Source organism: Corvus hawaiiensis, chromosome 2 (assembly GCF_020740725.1).
Source record: "Corvus hawaiiensis isolate bCorHaw1 chromosome 2, bCorHaw1.pri.cur, whole genome shotgun sequence".
Classification (NCBI taxonomy): Eukaryota; Metazoa; Chordata; class Aves; order Passeriformes; family Corvidae; genus Corvus; species Corvus hawaiiensis.
In genome coordinates this window covers 60,639,541-60,659,478 of record NC_063214.1, presented here as the reverse complement: position 1 = coordinate 60,659,478, position 19,938 = coordinate 60,639,541, and the positions used below count along the sequence as shown (strand labels likewise).

Genomic DNA, 19,938 nt, shown 5'->3' with positions numbered 1-19,938 from the left:
AAGAGTAGTTAAATGCTGAAACTAACAATAACACAGTAAATTCTCCAACTTTTCAGGTTTGGACCCTTTCTGGAAGACACATGCATAAAATGGATGTTATTTTGCTCTGTGTAGGGATAAATAGTTGTTATGTTACAGTAATCCACTACATACTCAATAAGACTCAATATTCAGGACATACTGTTACTATAGCATAGGATATTGAAGTTTTTATTTCTACTTTATTGCTTTAATGAAAGCAGCCTGGTTGATATTATTGCAAAGGAAAAAGACTGAGCCAAAAGACTTGAGGGACTAAAAATGTTGAGAGAGAGCCTTAATGAATCAGGATATTGCTTAAAATAACTTTATATAAAGTGAAATAAAATATTAAGGGAAATGTAAATATACATTAATATATGAAGATAAAAATAGTACTGCATTTTAAGCTTTTCTTTCCTAAGATAATATATAAGCAGTTCAATATTTTTCACAGTAAACAGTCTTCATTTTATATTCATGAGTAAAGGTAAATCTAAATTATTCAAGACAACACCCTAAATAAAAAGCTACTTTCATAGAACAGATAAACATTACAAGTTATGTCCAAGCAGAACTACTACCTTAAGTGTAAGAGTAGAGAAAGTACTGTAAATTCTTCAAATGCCAAGCATATAATAAAAAGAAGGTAAAGGAAAATGGCTACTGTTCACTACTATTTTAACAAGAATTTTTAATACGTTGTCATTTATGTTGAGTCATCTTAGATCATTAAGCACTTAGATGTTAGATGGCTGAATTAGTTAAAATCCTCTAGACAATAAATTCCTCTATCATCAATCATCTATAATGCATGTCTATTTCTTGAGGGTGAGTTGTTCCATTTTAAAAGCTTTCCAGATGTGGAACTCTCTTTACCTACTCACACCTCTTCACTAACATCTATTAGACCACTTGAAGTCAGATTATTTGAAGCCCAGTTCCGAATGTACTTGTTCCAAAGCCTTTTATAGCTGGACAGCCTTTGTCCCCTTTGTCCCCCATGCCAGAAAATCCTGGCAGACTCTAACATCTTCTATATGAGTTTCCCACACAACAAAATACAGGCCATCAAAGCTTTCAGAGCTCCTTAGCAAGTTGCAATAAAAAGGGATGTGGATAAAAGATAAAAGAATTTTGGTCCCTCAGGAGTGCGAATATACACCAGTATTTATTTCTCTGCAGGAAAAGCAGCATCTATATCCCAATCTTCAGAGACCAAATGAAATATAAAAGAACTTCCCAAATCTTGTTTGGTTGACTTCAAGTAACTTTTTTAGATAAAAATTGACACATATTTTGAAAACACCTGGAAGCGTCAGTAACTTTCCTCCTAACAGCTAAGTTATTCCTGAACAGCTAACTTATTATTGTGGCTATTAGCTGAGGCCATAAAACGAAAGACAGAAAAACTTCAAAAAAGAAAGAAATCACTAAGCCTGACCCAGCTATCAGGCTATTTAAAATTTGTAGCATTTCCACAAAAAAAGCTGCCCTGCCTGGAAAAGATTACCCACATTCTAGCTTTTTTAAGTTTGTCACATGATGTTTTGTAATTCTGCTACTCCAAGACACTTTCTTAGTTCTGCAGCCTTCTTCTCCAACTGCTGAATGTTCCAGTGCCATTGTCTTTTATTTGAATGGACTTTGTTCAGTTGACAATGCAAACGTTTTAAAATAGCATCATATCTCTTATTCTGTACCTAAAAAAAAAAAAAAATCACTTCAAAATTTCATTCAAGTAAAACTATTTACAGAGGTGAGTTCAGCTCACCTAATTCTGTCCCAGTATATATTTTGGCATTTGACCAAGTCACTTCACGTTTACTTTTAGCTACTGAAGAGACAGAGACATCTAGGAAGCCTTTCATCTGACTTATTTCAGATGGCTGGTTTAGGACAACATGAATCATGCCTCACTTTCCCATTAAGGAAAGAAAAGCTATGTTCTACTAAGACCTTAAGTGCAGAGTTCAGTGTGGGTATCTGCTCTGTAGATGTCTAAAATTTAACAGAGTAACTACCACCCAAGGACTCAACATGTCACAGCTCTGGCAAGGCTTTGCACATGGAAGATTTCAGGCTCCACACTGAGAGGTGAGAAAGAAGATATTTTCATTCTTTGACAAGCATGTTTTGCTATAAATGAGAATAGAAATGAGGTAACCTCGATGGCTGTAGTAGCACCTTTGTAGCTGCACTGCATTTAAAATGGTACATTTTCCTTAGGCAATACTGCGGCAATGCAGGACTGTCAATTCTGCGCTCATTGCTGCCTTGCGCAGAGAAGAATGGCCGCTGCAGACAATACTCTGAAATATGCATTCTTAAATGTAAAAAGAATGAAACATTCACTACAATAAAAATGGAAATAGCAGGAATTCCCTTAATGAAATTTGGGCTTACTTACCATTGTAAATGGCATATGAGTGGTAGGGTATAATTATTCTTGTGTCTGCTTATTGAAGCATTATTACACTGTATTTCACATGCACATGATGGTGTACAGCTGCATCAGAACCACAGCACTGCCAGTGACTTCCTGAAAATCTCACTGCCTAAATTTCACAAATAACTAGGAAATTTCCTCACTGGTACTCTATAAATTACACTGCCTTCTTTTATTGGTGATGGTTTGTCTTCCTGCATGTTACCTCACTGGCCACTATAATTGTTTGCAACTTTTCAAGGGAAGCTGTCAGATTCATTCATCTGAATGAGTGCTTGGGGCATCTGCATCACCAGGACTACGTTGTATGACACTGAAATATCTATTGTCTAAAGCATCAATATTATCTGCTTTTTTTAGAAATGAGTCTCTGGCATTATTTGGAACAGTCTGGCACATCTGCTGAGGGAGGGAGCACTAATATGCTTACCGGAGACTGGGGAGAGACAACATTGTGCTTTTCATTGGGTCTTGTGTACATGAAAGTCAAATACCGGAAAAAAATTGTCTGGGCACTCGTGGTATCTCCACCACCAGGGTTGTTTAAGGACAGGATAGGCAAGCATCTGCCAAGAGTAATATAATCACACACTGACACTGGGGAAAGACGTCAGCAAGGGAATAGACAGTCTTTCAGGTTGGTTTTTTTTTGTATTACTTTTACATAACAACAAATTTTCAATTATTTGTGGATATCTTGAATTAGTCCTTATGACTGAAGCTTTGACCCTAAACAGATAACCACCCTGATTTATTGCTGACATCCCTGTCCAAGGCTTGGAACAGGATCTGCTTTTCAAGATATGGGTGATGGGGCTGGTGCTCAGGAAAGAGGGAGAAGGTCCACAGGCTGCTTTAAGAGTCAGAATCACAGAATATGCTGAGTTGGAAGGAACCCATCAGGATCATCAAGCCCAACTCCTGGCCCTACACAGGACATCCCCAAGTGTCATGTGCCTTAGAGTATTGTCCAAATGCTCCACGAACTCTGTCAAGGCTTGGTGCTGGGAACACTCCCCTGTGACCACTCCCCTGGGGACCCTGTTCCAACCACCCTCTGGGTGAAGAATCTTTTCCTGATATCCAGCCTAAACCTCCCCTGACACAACTTCAGGCCATTGCCTCGGGTCCTGTCAGTGGTCACCACAGAGAGATCAGTGCCTGCCTCTCCTCCTCACAAGGAAGTTGTAACTGCGATGAGGTCTCCCCTCAGTCTCCTCTTCTCCAGGCTGATCAGCCCAAGTGACCTCAGCTGCTCCTCATAAGGCTTCCCCTCAAGGCCCTTCACCATCCTAGCTGCTCTCCTTTGGATGCTCCTAACAATTACATCAGATGTCAGCAGTCTGTAGCTGAATTCCACCACTGCAGCTCAATAAAACCTCATCCATGTGCCTAGTATCTCACTTTATTCCTGTGCTTGAGTTTTCTTTCCCAAGTTGTGCTGAGGACTGCTGGGTATAAATGTCCCTGTCTATCCACTGTCAGTTCTTATATTAAAAAATGGACTGTTTTCAGGAGAGTTCTTAACAGAAAATAATACCCTGAAGGGTTTTGGGTTTGAAGCTGCTTCCTTCTGAGACAAAAAATTCATATAATACAAAAAACTGAAGAACAGGTTAACCTTCACTATTTCATTAAATTGATTTTGATAACAGAACAGAACATTATTTTTAGGCTACCTAATTTAAATTTAGGTTTAGAGAACTTTCTTAGGATGATGTTGCCTTGGTAATAGTATATTTTCTCAAATGCTGATTAGCAGACCTATTCTAAAGCAGCTGAATTTTGCTTTTCAGGTTAAAAATTCTCTCTGTTCTCTATCACATAAAAAAAAGATCCTCTCTTCCTCCTACATTTTACAATGGGCAATAGACATAACCTTAGATCAGGTAATCTTTATATTTTTAAGCTTTGCTCATTAAATTTCGTGGCATCTATTTGAACTGATAAGATAAATGGTATGAAACTTCCAAATGAAAAATTATCTAATCATACAGGGTATTTTAGTAAGGAACAAAACAAAAAATATAGTTCAATTATTTAAAAGAGAAGGTTTTAACTACTGATAAGAATTTTACCTTGTCAGCTGATTAGGAGCTGCTATGTTATTCCTAATTTAATGTCAGCTCAAATTAGGGAGATTCATAGGAAGTCCATTTTCTAGGTGCATTTGATTCTTCCACTGATGAGTTATCAAGTCATGAATAATCAAGTCAGCAGTGAAATGTAAAGTATTTCAGAAGTACTACAGAAATTTTAAAATGTGCATTTTGCATTTTGCTTTACTACCAGTGACCTCTTTCTTTTTAGGGAATAATTCCAAAAGTTCACAGATTAACTTCTTCTTAAAATACTTCAGAAGGAAATGTTCTTAACAATTAAGCTCTGAATTTCAGAAAGACTATCAGCACCCAGAATTTAAGACCACATCATTACTGCACATACTTGAACAATGTATAGCCAGCAATGGTGTATAAAGTACTTCAGACTTCATTCGCACTATCTACCTTCTGTCAGGAGAACTGCAGTTAAATTTTATTCAAATGACTCACCTCAATTTCTTTTCTAAGCTTAGCATGCTTTTTCTTCTCTTCCTCCAGCAGATCTGTTTTTTTATTGATGACATCTTTCAATGTTGTGATTTTGCTTTTTAAAAGTGTGATTTCTTCCTGCAGATGTAAGCAAGATACAGAAATCCACTCCTTGAAAGGTTGCACAGCACATCTGTTAAACTTATTAAAAATGTCTCATTTTAACAGTCTCAATTAAGAGAGATGAGATCAAGATCTATAATAAACAACTTCACAATAAACCTATTAATGCTAATTAAAACGTTTATTTTGAAAGCGTAATTAGAATTACTTATTAAGTATTTTATAGCATTTTTTTAGACCTGTAAGAATATATACTCTTGATATGAAATACGAAAGCTACAACAATACAGGACTTTGAGCTCATTTTGGTGGTCTTTGTTTAAAATGTAATTAACTGCAAAATGGAAGACTATTTAATGTAATATTTGAGATATGTTTTTCTTTCTCATAGAAAAGTACAATGTTAATTAGCTTTTAGTAATCAATATTGAAAGATCTGTAGTACAAACAAATTTTCATCAATTTACATTAACAGAGTACCATCAGATTTTCAGTAAAGTAAGTTACATCAAAGTTGAAATCTTTGATCCCATGTCAACTTCATCCTTGTGTTTGTCCATATATTGGAAAGAAAAATTCCTATGGGGTTGTTTTTGGTAAAAATTGCAATTGGGCCAAGTGAAAACAACAGTGTTAGATTAGAACACCAAACATATTTTTCCTCTCTTCTAATTTATATCACCATCTCATCAAATCTACCTCCTGCTGGCAAACAGCTCAAATTTAAATTTATTTTGTTGACAAAATTTGTTAAACAGCAAAGTTTAAAGGATATTGTATTTTTACCTGAAAAATGCAACACTATGGCAATCTTCCACAGAATTCTGAAAAGTGTCCATATAAGTTTATCCAAAGATAAAGCTTAATTTACAGCTCTGTAATATTTTCATATTTGAGTTCATTAGATCACACAATACAAACCTGTTTTTTACAATATTACACAGATAACAATAGCTGATGATATTTTTCACTGCATACTGAAGTAAAGATTTCTTCAATTAACACAGCATTATGAATTACCTATATTTCCTTGTAGTCAGTCCCTCATGAACCATAAAGATATTAGGCAAAATAATTATATTAACTATATCAAAATTATTTCCCATAAAATGAAATAATCAAAAAGGAAATAAAGTACCTGCACTTGTTTTATAACAGATCCTTCTGGATTCTGAAGATCACACATTAACTCCTCTTTCTTTGTCTTTAATTCTTCAACAACAGCTTTCTTTTTAGCAAGTTCAATCATAACTGGCATTTTACTTTCCATCTCCCAAAACACATGTTTATGTTCCTTTATTTTTTCCCGATATTCATTGTTTCTTGCAAGTATCATCTCAAACTCCTCTTGTACTCTTTCTGCATCACACCTCAACTTTAAATTTTCAGAATACAGCACTCTGACTTGGGCCTCCAGATTTTCACACTGATATTGTGTCACTTCTATGGCATCATCTTGCAGATGTATTTCCCTTTCTGTTGTCTTTGTTTCTAACAGAATAGAATTCATTTCTTTTTCTAGTTCCTGGCACTTTGCCTGTAAAATATTTCAGCGTTCAACTAAGAACATTTTTTGGGGGAAGATATGAAGTGTCTAGTTAAACACTCTAATTCAATAGTCTTCTTTTTCACTTGTCTAAGGTGGTTTGAATGGAAGACTTAAATTTCTTATTATCATCACCTTAGAGGCACAACGCAAGAATACTAGTTTAGTCTTCTCCCCTTAGATTGAGTCTAAAATATGAAGTAAGATATCCTTGAACTCACTTTAAGTTCCTCACATTTACAAGATATATAGGACGTGGCAAATCAAACCAAATCCTAATGTCTGCTTAGAGATGAAACCTGGTGAAGTCCTAATCAGACTAAAAATAACTAAAGATGGCAAAAATCCCTTGCAAACCCACACAAACACATAGAGGAGTGTGTCAGGTGATGAAGCTTAACTAGACTGTTCAGCTGAGGTTTTTATTCCTGCCTTCATCACAGTAGTAGTTGAGAGCTGAATTAATCCCAGCTATTTTCAACCCCGCAAGAAATATGTATCTAGTCCTAAAAACTCCTCTACATAATCTCACTGATGAGAAGTGAACAAAACCAGGAAGTAGTACTTTAACCCATCATAAGAAATCACAGATTCATCAGGGTTGGAAAGGGCTTGTAATTACCTAGGGCTTTAAAGTTCTGTGGGTCTTTTTTAAAACAAATACGTTTTTAAATTGTTTGATCACAAATTATTATTGCAGCATCATCAGGCTATATTACAGGATACAGACAAAGCTTCTTGTAATGTGTGGCCTGTCCACTGACATTCCTAAGAAATACAAGATTTCACTCCTACTCCAGAAATGTTATCTTTGTGAAAAATTTCAGATATCAATTATTTCAGTTGTAGAGCTATGCACAGATATTATAATTGGAACACTACTATTTCCATTTCCATTCTTCCATGCTCAAAAATATCAACTGGTATCATCTTTTCTCAGACTTATAAGTTAAGTTTCTCAACAGAAATTTGATCTTGAAGGTTAAATAATAATTGAAAGCTTAATAAATGAGGAAAGAAATTCACACAAACTACACGCATCCAGTGTTTTACAAAATAGTACTGAATAATACCAGTATTTATGACTACTTAGAATACCCACTTCAAGCATAAGGGGTGAAAAAAAGAATATTGTGTCAAAAAATACGGTAAGAAAAAAAATTCTATAGTCTGGAGAAAATCTGCCAAAAAAAAAAAAGTTTTAAAATCCTTCCCTCAATATTTCTTAGGAAATTACCATTAAAAAAATTTCAAAAAGCTCTAACTTTGCATTTAGTTGTTGTGGGTTTGCTTTGTGGGTCCAGCTCAGTATTTTTGTTTTGCTTTTTTTCCAAGTAACAAACTTGGAAAACTTCACCTGCTGTAATGAAGATGTAGCTGTGTTGTGGCCTTACAAATGGAAATACATACTCACAGTTTTGGCTGAGCCTAAATGCCACACACATGAACAGAATAGCTGCCTTACACTTAAATGCACTCACCCATTAAGTACCATCAGCTTCTCTCGTTCATGGAAATACTTCCTCATCTAATGAAAAATAATTGATTAAACTACTCTAAACAAGGTTTATTACCTGCAATTGGAAAAGAACTGTTTTGCTTTTTTCTATGTCTGACACCTGTGACTGCTGCTGCTCAAAAACTCGTTTCACAACTTCAGCTAGTGGTGGGGAATTTTGCTTAGCCATTTTAAGCAGATGTGAAGAACTGGAGGGACAAGAAAGAAGTGAATTGTTTTAGCTTCAATCCGTTTAGTTCCTGTTGATAATATTAAGGGCTTTTTCGTGGGATTGCAGATCGATACATTCATTTGATCTGGTTCATTTTTAGTCAGCAAGACCAGGTTACTCAAAGCTAATCACTGAGAATTAGAACACTTTTCTTGCAGAACCTCATAAAATAAACCACTGCGATGGTTTATTCCATCTTCGGCTTCTCTGCACGGCAGATCCTCAGTTTGCGAGCACAGCCGTAACTCTTGAAAGCACCTCAAGAGCGCCTTAAGCGCCTGAGGCCGCGCTCTCGCGTTCCGCCCGAGCTGCTGCGGCCGCCGCACGGCACTGGCAGCGCTCTCAGGGCCGCCGCCCTCAGGCCGCCGGTCTCCGCCACCGCCCGGGCAGCGCCGGCCCGGGGCCTGAGGGAGCCCAGGGGCGTGGGGAGCCGGGAGAGGGGCCGATCCCGCCGGGAGCCGCAGGGAACACGGCGGGAGCCACCCCTTCGGAAACGGGTGGCTGCTTCACCACCCGTGGCGGTGGTGCCGGCCCGCTCGCCCGTGCCTGAGGCCGTCCTGCTCAGCGCCCTCCGCTCCCAAGTTCCCCGAGTTACCCCTTTCACCATATTAAACTGCACTTGCTGCCCTCTTTTGTTGTGCAGAGAACATTAAGTTTTCCCGAGCACCACTGGGTTACGAAGGAGAAGAGGTGTGACCCGGTTTCTCCTGGCCTATGCCGTGCCCTGCTCTGTAGCCATGGACTTGCCTCTGGTCCACTTGTACTCCTCTAGGGAATTCTAGGGAATTTTAAGCTTAAATCGCACAATTTTTATAATATGATTTTATTATTTACCTATTTTGTAATTTTTATGTTTTTATAACATTTAACTTAAAAATATAAATATTATGTATTATATTAAGCAGCTTATATATAATATATATAATATTGAGCAACTTGCATATATAAATATACTTAAATATAAAAATACTTTTTTAGATATATTTGTAATAACTATTTTATAATCTAATTGCTCATCTCTGCATATGACCTTGTTTATTTTGTCCCTTTTTTGAAGTGGCATAAGCTGAATATAATATTTCAGCCAGAGATATCAATTTGTCATTTTTCAGAATTGTTTTGTACCCTGAATATTTTCTGACCTTTTCCTTCTCAGCATTCTACACCAAAAATAACCCCGGTAATTAGTTTTGCTTCCTTAGTCTGGCTGAAGGAAAGAAAATGATTGCATTGGTTTCTCTCCACCAAGTAGTTCTCCTGTTAATTTTTAATGACCTAGCTCAGCCACATTTGGCAGTGGGGTGGAAAGCCTCAGAGATGACAGATTTCTGCAAACTTCAGGGAAAGAGATGTCTGGGTGCGGAAGGACAAGATAGCCTCATCGGCTCCCTTTGGGAGGGAGAACCAGGATTCAGCTCTCATCCCTCTGTCCAGCACGTGCTGAAAGGAACAGCAGGAGGGGAGATGGCTGAGCTCCCTATGAGTGTTTTGGACCTGGCAGTAGGTTTACTGTAGTTGCAGGGAAAGGAGGAACAGGAGACAGTGATTCATGGGAAATCAGACTTTATTAATTCCTCTGTCCATTAAAAAATTACTGTTCTTTTTTTCCTGCTCCTTTCTTCCATTGTCATATACTTAACAGTCATGACTATGATTTTAACATAGCTGAGGAAATGCATTTATTGTCATTTGATTCTTGCACAAAGCCTGATGTAAATCCCTCATTTTCTTGCTTGCCTTTTAACCTTTGCATTGTCCTGTCAAAGGATTAAGACCTTTTCACTAAACTCTGTGAAATTTCTGACTGCTACAAGCAGAAATTGCCATCCTCATTTGGGGCCTGTCGCCCCAAAAGCTGACATTGTGTAACCTCTCTGTCTAACTCCAGAATATACTTTTTCTTGACAGGCTGCCAAATTCTTCACTGGAACATGCAGCTACAGCTCAGAAGAGGAAACTCCTTCTCTCTGCACAAGTTTAACTTCTTTGTGTGGTTGTCCTGTTTGGCTGTGCCGTGCGTTCGTGAGTTGGTGGGTGGTTGTGCAAAGCTGGGGTAGCAGGAGTTGCGTGGCAGGGGTAACGCTGCTTCCGGGTGCAGCGCTGCCCAGGCACTTGTTAATCATCTTGGTGCCTTGTGGAACAGTTTGTTCTTTCCGGTGGAACCAGCAGCAGCAAAGCAGGGTCCCGTCGAAAAGAAGAAATACAGGTTCGCACTACAGCCTCACACAGCACAGGAATTTCCAGCTTGTACAATTCAGCTCCGAGACTGAAAGAAGTGAGATATATAAAGCTGGAAATGTCTGTGTATTTTATCAGATGGTACCTTTCAGAATTTAAAAGGATTGTCCACCTGTGTAAGTAAACTCCTGTGTTAGGAAAACTGCATGTGCTTCAGTATTTTTGTTGTATGTGGTGATTTCTGTTTCTTCAACCTTGCCTAAAAAAACCTAGGTTAAAAGAGGAAGAATGTTTTATTTTAATCCAGTTTAAGAGACTTAAATGTATTTCTTTTCTCCCGCTTTTTGAATTTTCTTTTTTGTATTTGCTCTTGTTGAAATTTTACACATGTGCTCTTATCTCTGTTCATTTGGGCTACTTCAATGACCTGTTTTCTTTCTCGGGGCATCTCTCTCTGGCACATGTTAAATATCTCTTGCCATTTTAATTTTCAAAAAATTATGTCTGTTCTCTCAGTTTCTCTACTAACATAAGATGACCAGCAGGATTCAAAGATGCAGGAAATTGTCAGCAATCTTGTCTTGGCTAACAGTGAACTTTCAGAATTAGATTTCTGGGGTTCTTGAAAATTGCTTTTTTGCATCTCTTTTCTACCTGGGGCTATCTCTTCTCTGCAGCCTGGTTTTATTTCCTTTATTGTTCTTTTTCTATATTCACTTTGCTTTTCTACTTTTTGCTCTTGTTACCTTCCTCACCTCTCATATCGTTATTGATAATTTTCTTTGATCTATTTTTTCTTGATATCTGTACAAGAAAATCTTATTAACCTCCAAATGTTTGTACTGACAGTTTCAGGGAGTGAGAAAATAGCTAATGGGTGGCCTTGGCTTCCATTTTGTGCAAGTATTTGTCTTGAATTGTGTACTAAAACAATCAACTCCTTAATAAATGTACTTATTTTTTTGGATGAGGCTTCGATGGAACACTGGGGCTGTACAGCATGTTAATGAAAACCTGAATATGCATTTCCCATAAGCTAAAACATTGCCGTGCTTGGCAAGCCTGTATTTTGAGAAGGGCATTTTTGGAGGGGCTTAGAAAGGAGTCAGTTTGGCTATGATTGTAAGCAAATTTACTGTGACACCGCTGTCCTCACTAGGACTCTGTGATGCAAAGCTGGAAGGATATGAGGGTGAATCAGCCCCATTGTTCCTATGTGTACATCCCAATAATTGCCCCTGTAGAGTTTTTGCAGTGCATACACAACTTAATAACAATGTATGCAATTACCTGTCCCTCATCAAACACTTTCCTTCCACCCTTTCTTTGGTGGTATTTTTCTGGGCAAGTACGAGGACAGCAGTGAACTGTAGTGACCTTCCACTATTGACATATATGAAGTGGAGCAATAATCTGTTTTTGCACTATGCCTCTCAGTTGTACTATCTTTCCTAGGACTATTAGCTATACCTTGATTGGGATCATGTCACACTCGGACAGGCCTCCCACAGAGTGTCAGGGTAGGGAAGGAAATACTCTGATTTCCCAAGTCATGGTCTTTAGCATGAGTCTGTTTCAGCACTGTTTTCTTAGCAAGCTCTTTCCTCTAAAATCCATTATCAGCTATGTGTAAATAATCAAGGGTCATAAATTCCTTGGCAGTTGCTTTTATCTGCTATCACATTTTGATACTTTCAGCTTACCTGTTTTGATAGTTGCTAATTAATCTTTGTAAGTGTTCAATTCGCAGAAATGAAAACATCATTTTCAGTCAGGATTATTTTTCTTCCAGTCTGGGGGAAAGAACAATGAAGGAGACACAGAATGTTTTCTGTAAAACCTTCTCTAAATAAGCTGTCCTTTAAAACCACAAAGGTATTTGACCTCTCATTTCAGTGTAGAAACTCTGGGAATCCACTGTCAAGCATAAGATGCCAAGGAGTACATCACATCTCCCATAATGATAGGCCTCAAGTACACACACAAGTAGTATTTTTGCAGGATAATGATGTGATGTGAAGCCAGAACATTCATGTGGTTACAGGAGAATGAGGTCTTGGGGCATGAAAATTGTGCCGGCGTTATTTGGTGTGGTTAGCTCTGGTAGCAGAACACTGATTTCAAAGACTTAAAAGATTCTCAAGTTCTTTGTTCCTGCAAAGATAAGAATTTTCCTACAAGTAAATTAATATTCATGCACAATTTGTTGCTGTGCCAAAAAAAAACCCTGATGGTGTTTAAAAATACTCTAAATTATTATGGGGTCTTACAAGTGGTGGTAAAGGTGTATATATTTCTGCTAGGTCAAGCACAGTGCTTAGTCATGAAATCTAAATAGGGGTCTTTCAGGTTCCCAAAGCAGAGGGATCTAGCCTTTTGTTCCAGACCTCTGGATGCCTGCACTGGAAAAGGAAAGATTCTCAGAGAGATAGAAAAGAAAGTCAGAAGCTTCTGAAAGAATATGTAAAACAGGCCCCCATAGCAACAGAGAGAGGAAGACATGGATTGACGAGTTTCCTAGCTGGGCTTGGATCAACAAAGTTCAGAAAAGGGAAAAAACAAACCACCAAAACCACTTACACCATGGGCCACAAGACAGATTGTGAATGATAGGATGATATTGGATAAGCTTAACACGTTGGTTTCAGAGCAGAGTGCAGCTAGCAGAGTGAAAAAGCTGAGCCAGGGAGTTGTGCACAGTATTTTATTACTTTAATTTAGTTCTAAATACTTCTTTCATTACTAGGTAAAATTTCAGTAACCTGTGCTGAGTTCTTGTGTGTGCTGAAAAGAAGAACTATCATGGTCAATGTGTCCCTCCACACAGAAGTCAGAAATTAGCAAGTCAATACTTTTGGAAGTGCAAAAAGGAGAAGTACAAAAGGTCTTGTGAAGGCCTGCAGGAAAAAATGTCATTGCCCTGACAGCTCAGCACCCTACTGCTAGGAGGGGTAGCAGACATGAGCTCCATCTCAGCCATAAGTATGTTAAACACCTCCAAATAAATTGTTACAGAAACTCCTCCAGTCCCAGGAAGCTAAGGGACCTCTGCATTTGTTTGCATCATGGAAGCTGGAGGACGGCCCATCAATCATGTTAAGAAGATCCATTAGGCTAATGAGGGTTAATTGATTCAATAAATCTAATCTTATGTACCAACCTTTCATCATCCCTGACCTGGGAAAGAGCTGAGGTAGGTGGGGTGGTGGGGAAATACCTAAATGCTTAAATAAATACATAATTATTCCCATTTCCACTAGTTCTTTTGTTGGAATTTCTTTTGATGCAGCTGGGAAAGCCTAAGTCAGTAATTAACTGCTATGTACATTCTCTATGCAGTATCACTGAATTAAATGCCTTAACATGATTCCGTGTTTGGACTAACAGTGCTGTTCTTGCCTTTTTGTTTGTTTTTCATGTTTTGTTACTACTTGACAGTTTTAGAAGCCTTTAAAGATCCTGGAATATGGTGGAAGCAGTACTGATAGATCTGTTCAGCCTCCCAGCCAACTTGCAGAACAACATCCAAGGATTACTACACAACACACTGGAAACCATTGAGAAATGCTCTTCCATCCATGCTCTGTGTGTTTATGTCATGTGTTGCCGGAGGCAGGGGAGTGAAAGGAAAGATGAACAAGAGTTCTTGTTTCCAGCTCTGAGAGGTTTTCAGAGTCTGAACAGAAAACTGGAGGTGATATGTGCTCAGACTACAGCTGCTGCTTTGTACACCATCAAACAGAGACTAGATGAAAAAGACCTGAGCATCATTAAAGTTATTCTCCCTACCATAAGAAGAGACTTAATGAAAGTATATATAGACCATCTCTTTACGGCAGTCTACCAGTTTGAATTCGAGGATTTACAGGTGGTATCTGACTGTGAAAGCCTGCAGATATCTGAACCTCAGCATGAAGGGCAAACACTTCCTTCACAGGATGTAGCACTCATCCAAAGTGAGATTCAGATGTACTTGGAAAGCCTGCCAAGCCTGAAAGGGGAGCTCACCATCCTCAGATCTTCCCTGATCCCAGGTAAAGAGAGTTCCAGCTAATAGTTTTTACAGAGACTGTTACCAAGCATACTCCTTCAAGGGAGTTGCAAAATGGGTAGGATTTGGAAATGCCTTCAGGCATCAAATAACTCTATATGATGTTGTAGTATCATGTCTGTAAGAGGGAGAAAGTGTCAATAGAAATACAGCAAAAGGCTAGCAAGGCCTGGGCATGATTTGAGGAAAGACAGTCCTGGGTTTAGTGAGGGCAGACCATAACATTTTCTCCCCTCTGTGTGGGAATGACACACTTTGAGAGCTACCATCATCATTTGGAAAGGCAGTATAAGAGTTTCTCCTGGTCTGCAGCCCTGGACATGCCTGATGTCTCAGTGTCCCTGCCATGGCATGATTATGAGCAAGAAGGAAATTAGGAATCCTTAAATTTAAATGCCAGAGCTAAATCCAAGGTAAAACAATACTCTACTTGATTGGCTGATTCCAGGTCTCTTCAGTATGAACCCATGTAATAGCCAGCTTGGTCTTGTGTTGAAAGCGTTTGTTGTGTTTTCTTGCCTTGCCAGATGATATTTTCTTACATGGGTTCACCACAAGGACAGGTGGGATCTCCTACATACCAACTCTAAGCTCCTGCAATCTCTTCAGCAGTTGCAAGCGGAGGGACCCACAAGTCGTTGTTAAAGAAAATCTCCGCCGGCTAGCTAATGCTGCAGGATTTAACCCAGAGGCTTTTCACAGAGTCAAGGTATCTTATAAAACAATGGATTCGAGTAAATGGCTCAGATATTCCTTCATGTATCACTGGCTAAGTTGTAGGCATTACACTTATCTTTGTTGGCAAGAACTTGTGATAAGCAGGACAATTAAAACATTTATGCTGGCATCTTATCTGGGGGAATAGCCATCCAAACTACCAGCCATTTGGTGCAATATGGAGAAGCAGTACTGATTCTTCCAAGTCTGTTCTAACATTTAACTTACCACAGAGTAGAATAATCAGATAAATGATCGGAGCACTTTCTCCTAAAAGAAAAATACACCATCGCTTCTATAGTGGCTTTCTACTGGTACATCTGCATGGCGTTTCAACAAGAGAGCACCTGATTTCCAAAAGTAATCAGTTAGTGCAGAAGACTGTTTCATGTCAAAGAAAAAACCTTGTACTAGTCAGAGCTGATTTGTTTTGCAGCCATATCACTGTCCACATTCTGGTTTTGTTTTGACAGGTTGATCACGCTAATGCTGTGTGTATTATGGGAAAGACAGAGCCTGACAACTATGATGGAATAGTTACGAATCAGAAGGGTGTCACTCTGGCAGCTCCAGGTGCTGACTGTATACCCGTGCTGTTTGCTGATCCTGTCAGAAAAGCCTGCGGTGCTGCTCATTCTGGTAGGAATTGCACTCCCTGTGCAATGCAAAGATTTCCTGGCACTCTGAGATACAAGAACTCAAAGCTGGGCTTTCTTCTCTCTATTCCAAACAATGCCCAAGTGCAAAATTGGCTTCTGTCTATTCCAAAAAATAGACTGTCTCTAGGCTGAGCCTGTTTTGGTTTTTTTTCCCCCTAGAACAACATTAAAATACTTTGACCATATTATAAAAATTAATTTCTGACGTATCTCTGTTGTATTCCCACTTCAATGTTTAAAGCACAGAGGAACTGTGAGATATCTCGAACTGCCCAATCCAGGACACTTGGGAAAAAGAACTCTGTTAATGTGTATGTTGGGGGGGGGGAGGGGCGGGGGAGGGTGAGGGGAGGGTGTCTAAGCTAATTTATTATTGGATATAATTATTTAATTTTAGGTGTAAATGCACCTCCTAATATATACCTTTAATAATTGCATATATTTTCAGCTACTAGAAAATTTAAAAGAAAATTGATACCAATTTTTTTTTTTCAACCTCTCATTTCTCACAGGATGGAAAGGTACATTGTTAGGAGTGTCTATGGCCACAGTAAATGCTATGGTATCTGAATATGGCTGTAACATGAAAGATATCCTTGTGGTGCTGGGTCCGTCTGTGGGACCTTGCTGCTATAAACTTCCTCACGAATCAGCAAAAGAATTTCACAGAATTGATCCAAAGTGTGTGAGACTGTTTGACTCTGCAAATCCTTATATTGATATCAGAAGAGCAACAAGGTAAACCTCCTGAGGGAACAAAAGACTAATTCCACATTCATTACTAATAATTATTTTGATCCTGTATTATTCAGCACTAATATGGTGAGGGTTCTCAACAAAGTACTCTCTAGTTCTTTGCAGATCAAGAAAGGGTACCTTTGAATTAATGGTATTTACTCACTTTTTCTGGGTTTCAGCTATTTTTTTTATTGTTATACTGTTAGTTTATGGATCATAGACAAAAGTTCAAATTTAATGGGATTTTACAGGTTGCAGGAAAGCAATTATTTTAGTCTAATACAGAAAGAAAATAACAAGAAAAGCAAATGAAAGCCCCAATCACAATATTGGTACAGTTTGTTCAGTTGGTACTTGAGGTTCTGCCTTAATGATAGTGCCTTATGGAATGTGAGGATGTACAAAAAATATTATTTTCTGTTTCTCTTTTTTTTTTGAGGATTCTTCTTGAGAGAGGTGGGATTCTTCCCAAGAACATCCAAGATGATTCTATCACAGACCAGAACCAAAATATCACTTTCTGTACTGCCTGCCACCCTGATAAATTTTACTCTCACTTTCGTGATGGCACTAACTTTGGGACACAGATTGGCTTCATATCAATCAAAGACTGAGACAGTATCTCTTACTCTAGAACAGCATTTAGATAATAAGTCTGCTGCATTGTCTGGCGTCCTGGTCTCCTCATAGAAGTTCTTCCTCTTTCCTAGACTTGCAGTAGGGAGTTCATGGGTCATGAGGTTCTCCTGCCTCTTCCCTTCCTTGCCATTCTGAGGCAAGAATAAGTACCTATGGTGTGGGGACAGCAGTTCTTGTGTGAGACAGCATGCACAGGAAACAAGGACAATCCAGACCAGTGGCAAAATCCTTCTACAAGACCCAGATACAAGCTCCAAGTTTATGGATCCTCCTTGACCAAATATTTTACAGAAACCTCACTGTCTTAAGGTGATGGAAGCACAAAAAAACGCAGTCTTCATTAGCTTCTGGTTGAGACTGCTAAATGACGTTAAGTATGACATTGCTAATACAGGAAGGGAAGGCCAGTATTGCACATTACCTGTTTGAGACACCCAACTTTGATAGTTTCAGCTGAAGCCTTACAAAATTTTGTGCATTGGATTAATTTTCTTCTTTTGATTAAAGAACTCCAAAATATTTACAGGACTTTTCCTATGGAAAATAACTTGAAAGTGAGAAGCAAGCAGGCTCCTTTGGGGCAGACATTGAAAATATATTAACTCTCACCATTCTGTAATTTTTGGTTGCAGAAAAATCTTAATTTATGACGTGTATGTTCATGTCTCCTTAGGATTTTTTTTCTTTAAACAGTGCTTTGATAATGTCATTGACACAGTCTAACAATGCCAAGTTATTCAATAAATATCTAAAAAGTTCTGTGAATTTATCCTCAGGTAATTTTACTGACCAGTAGTTGGACTTTTGTGTCTTACAAAGCAAATTCTAAGTGTGCACTGTTTTCTTTTCGCCATAAAAAAAATGCCTCTAGATTTTACAACAGACATGATGTTTTCTGACACGCAGACAGTGAGCGATCGCTAACAGTGAAGCTGTGCTGACTGCGACTTGCAGGGGTGCCAAGCACAAGCCTTGGGCCAGCGGCGCGCATGACGTGCTTTCTATTTCGGATTCCGTGAGCCTTCCCCGGTCTGACTGTTCTGCCCACTAGAGGTCAGTGCTCGCCCACGCTGCGCTTCCACCCTGGAGGCACGGATGGATGAATGGATGCGGGTCCAAATCACGCGGGTTGCAAAGCACGGCACAGCGCACGCTGCTACTTTTGCCTCTACAGTCATCTTCCAACTTGTTCTAATATCTGTGCTTGAAGAATAATCTGTTTTCATTTTGATTCGGAGCTGATCGAATTGGAGCTTTCCTTGTTTTCAGGAAGAGCAGAAATTTAAAAATAAACTTCCTTTTACTGTGAATGGTATTTCTCAGAGAAGAGTCTGGCTCTGAGTATGTTCTCTGACTGTAACCATCTACAAAAAAAAATATGCTTCTGCCACTCATTTTACTTCTTCAGAAATATTCTTCTGCTGCTGTAGCACTGCAGTCGTTGACAATTTTCAGTTACCTTTTTAAAACTCCATTGCTTTCAGTTTCCCTTGTAACTTCACAGTGGTGATGTTCAGTTGGCTTCAAACTGGAGGCTCAGGATCCAGCAGGGGCAACACTCACACTGCTCAATTTAGAGCTGCTAAGTGCATGGCTGCACACCAGCTAATGGTGTGTATGGTATGCATTACGTGTATTATTGACTTGTTCTAAATATAGGATAGTATAATTATATGGACACTGACAGGCTTATCTTGCTGCACTAGTTAAAAACACCAACCCGACATCCTACCTTCACCTTTTAGTCCTGTCCCTTTGCCTTGATATCTGTACCACTTTATGGATACTGATTGACATAGCAGTGAGGTGAATAAGGTATCCTTCCTGCAGCTACAGGGGCAGTAGCACTACATAGCTTTCAGTCCCTGCACCTGAAGCTCAGCCAAAGCTTGAGCAGTCTGTCAGTGCCCTTCACTTAACCCTCTTCCCTTGTGGATTAAGGGTATGCCATCAAAAACAGCTGAGTTACTTGGTTTTGCAAGGCACTTAACAGCTGAAGCATCATAGGGGCCCATGTGCCTGCTGTTATCCCATCTCACCTCAATGATGGTTTCAAACTAATGCATTAATCCTTGCAGTAAGTAGGAAGACCTTGCAGCCATGCTACTTACCACGGTTCAAATGCTCAACAGTACATTAAGTCACACTAACATGATACTGATAGTAAGCCCTGGCTTGTTCTTACCTGTTCAAGAATTATCGTAGAGATTTTGTGTTTAGAAAAATATCGTCACAGGTCATGGTAGAACTGTGCAAGCTGGAGAGAATATCAGAATGAGCAGAAACACCAAAGGCTTCACCTTTTAGAAGACAAGTCATTACCACAATTGTTCTTTTTTTCTTTTACATGAATTACCTAGACTGTAAACCTTTCAAGAGAAGAAACAGTCTTTTGCACATGGATGACTGAGGTGGAGAACTCCATAACCAATAGGAAAATACTGTAAGGGTCAGTCCCAAGTCAGGGTAGGCTCTGAATCATAGCTTCTTTCAAAAGGCCTTGCTACAAATGCATTTTAATTCTGGTATTAAAAAAAAAAAAAGTTTAGAGGAAGGGCA

General features: G+C 38.8%; 2 protein-coding genes across 5 annotated transcripts; one reads left to right on the top strand and one right to left on the bottom strand.

Moving 5' to 3' along the window:
• Positions 1-482: 482 nt before the first annotated feature.
• On the bottom strand, positions 483-8,579 carry CCDC122 (coiled-coil domain containing 122). The gene is made up of 4 exons (XM_048295154.1): positions 8,242-8,579; positions 6,260-6,658; positions 5,020-5,136; positions 483-1,721 (listed from the first exon to the last, which is right to left on the bottom strand). The coding sequence occupies exons 1-4, from the start codon at positions 8,353-8,355 to the stop codon at positions 1,557-1,559; spliced, it is 795 nt and encodes a 264-aa protein (XP_048151111.1). The 5' UTR covers positions 8,356-8,579; the 3' UTR covers positions 483-1,556.
• A 1,776-nt stretch (positions 8,580-10,355) lies between these two features.
• On the top strand, positions 10,356-18,689 carry LACC1 (laccase domain containing 1). 4 transcript variants are annotated; one of them, XM_048295416.1, is made up of 7 exons: positions 10,357-10,751; positions 13,322-13,768; positions 14,014-14,609; positions 15,154-15,335; positions 15,817-15,982; positions 16,515-16,740; positions 17,180-18,689. In XM_048295416.1, the coding sequence occupies exons 3-7, from the start codon at positions 14,042-14,044 to the stop codon at positions 17,352-17,354; spliced, it is 1,317 nt and encodes a 438-aa protein (XP_048151373.1). In that variant the 5' UTR covers positions 10,357-10,751; positions 13,322-13,768; positions 14,014-14,041; the 3' UTR covers positions 17,355-18,689. The 4 variants fall into 4 exon arrangements, with proteins under 4 accessions (XP_048151374.1, XP_048151373.1, XP_048151371.1 ...); XM_048295417.1 differs by lacking the exon at positions 13,322-13,768 and having other exon boundaries at positions 10,356-10,751; positions 18,286-18,689; XM_048295414.1 differs by lacking the exon at positions 13,322-13,768 and having other exon boundaries at positions 10,358-10,751.
• The last annotated feature ends 1,249 nt before the right edge of the window (positions 18,690-19,938 follow it).

Bases quoted from the DNA above. Each gene is read 5' to 3' on its own strand.
- CCDC122 (XM_048295154.1), bottom strand. From the start codon at position 8,355: ATGGCTAAGCAAAATTCCCCACCACTAGCTGAAGTTGTGAAACGAGTT. The intron at 6,659-8,241 runs GTAATAAACCTT...AATATTTTACAG, and splicing joins CAGTTCTTTTCCAATTGCAG to GCAAAGTGCCAGGAACTAGA. The intron at 1,722-5,019 runs GTGAGTCATTTG...TTTTTTTTTTAG, and splicing joins AGCTTAGAAAAGAAATTGAG to GTACAGAATAAGAGATATGA.
- LACC1 (XM_048295416.1), top strand. From the start codon at position 14,042: ATGGTGGAAGCAGTACTGATAGATCTGTTCAGCCTCCCAGCCAACTTG. The intron at 15,983-16,514 runs GTAGGAATTGCA...CATTTCTCACAG, and splicing joins CTGCGGTGCTGCTCATTCTG to GATGGAAAGGTACATTGTTA. The intron at 16,741-17,179 runs GTAAACCTCCTG...TTTTTTTTTGAG, and splicing joins GATATCAGAAGAGCAACAAG to GATTCTTCTTGAGAGAGGTG.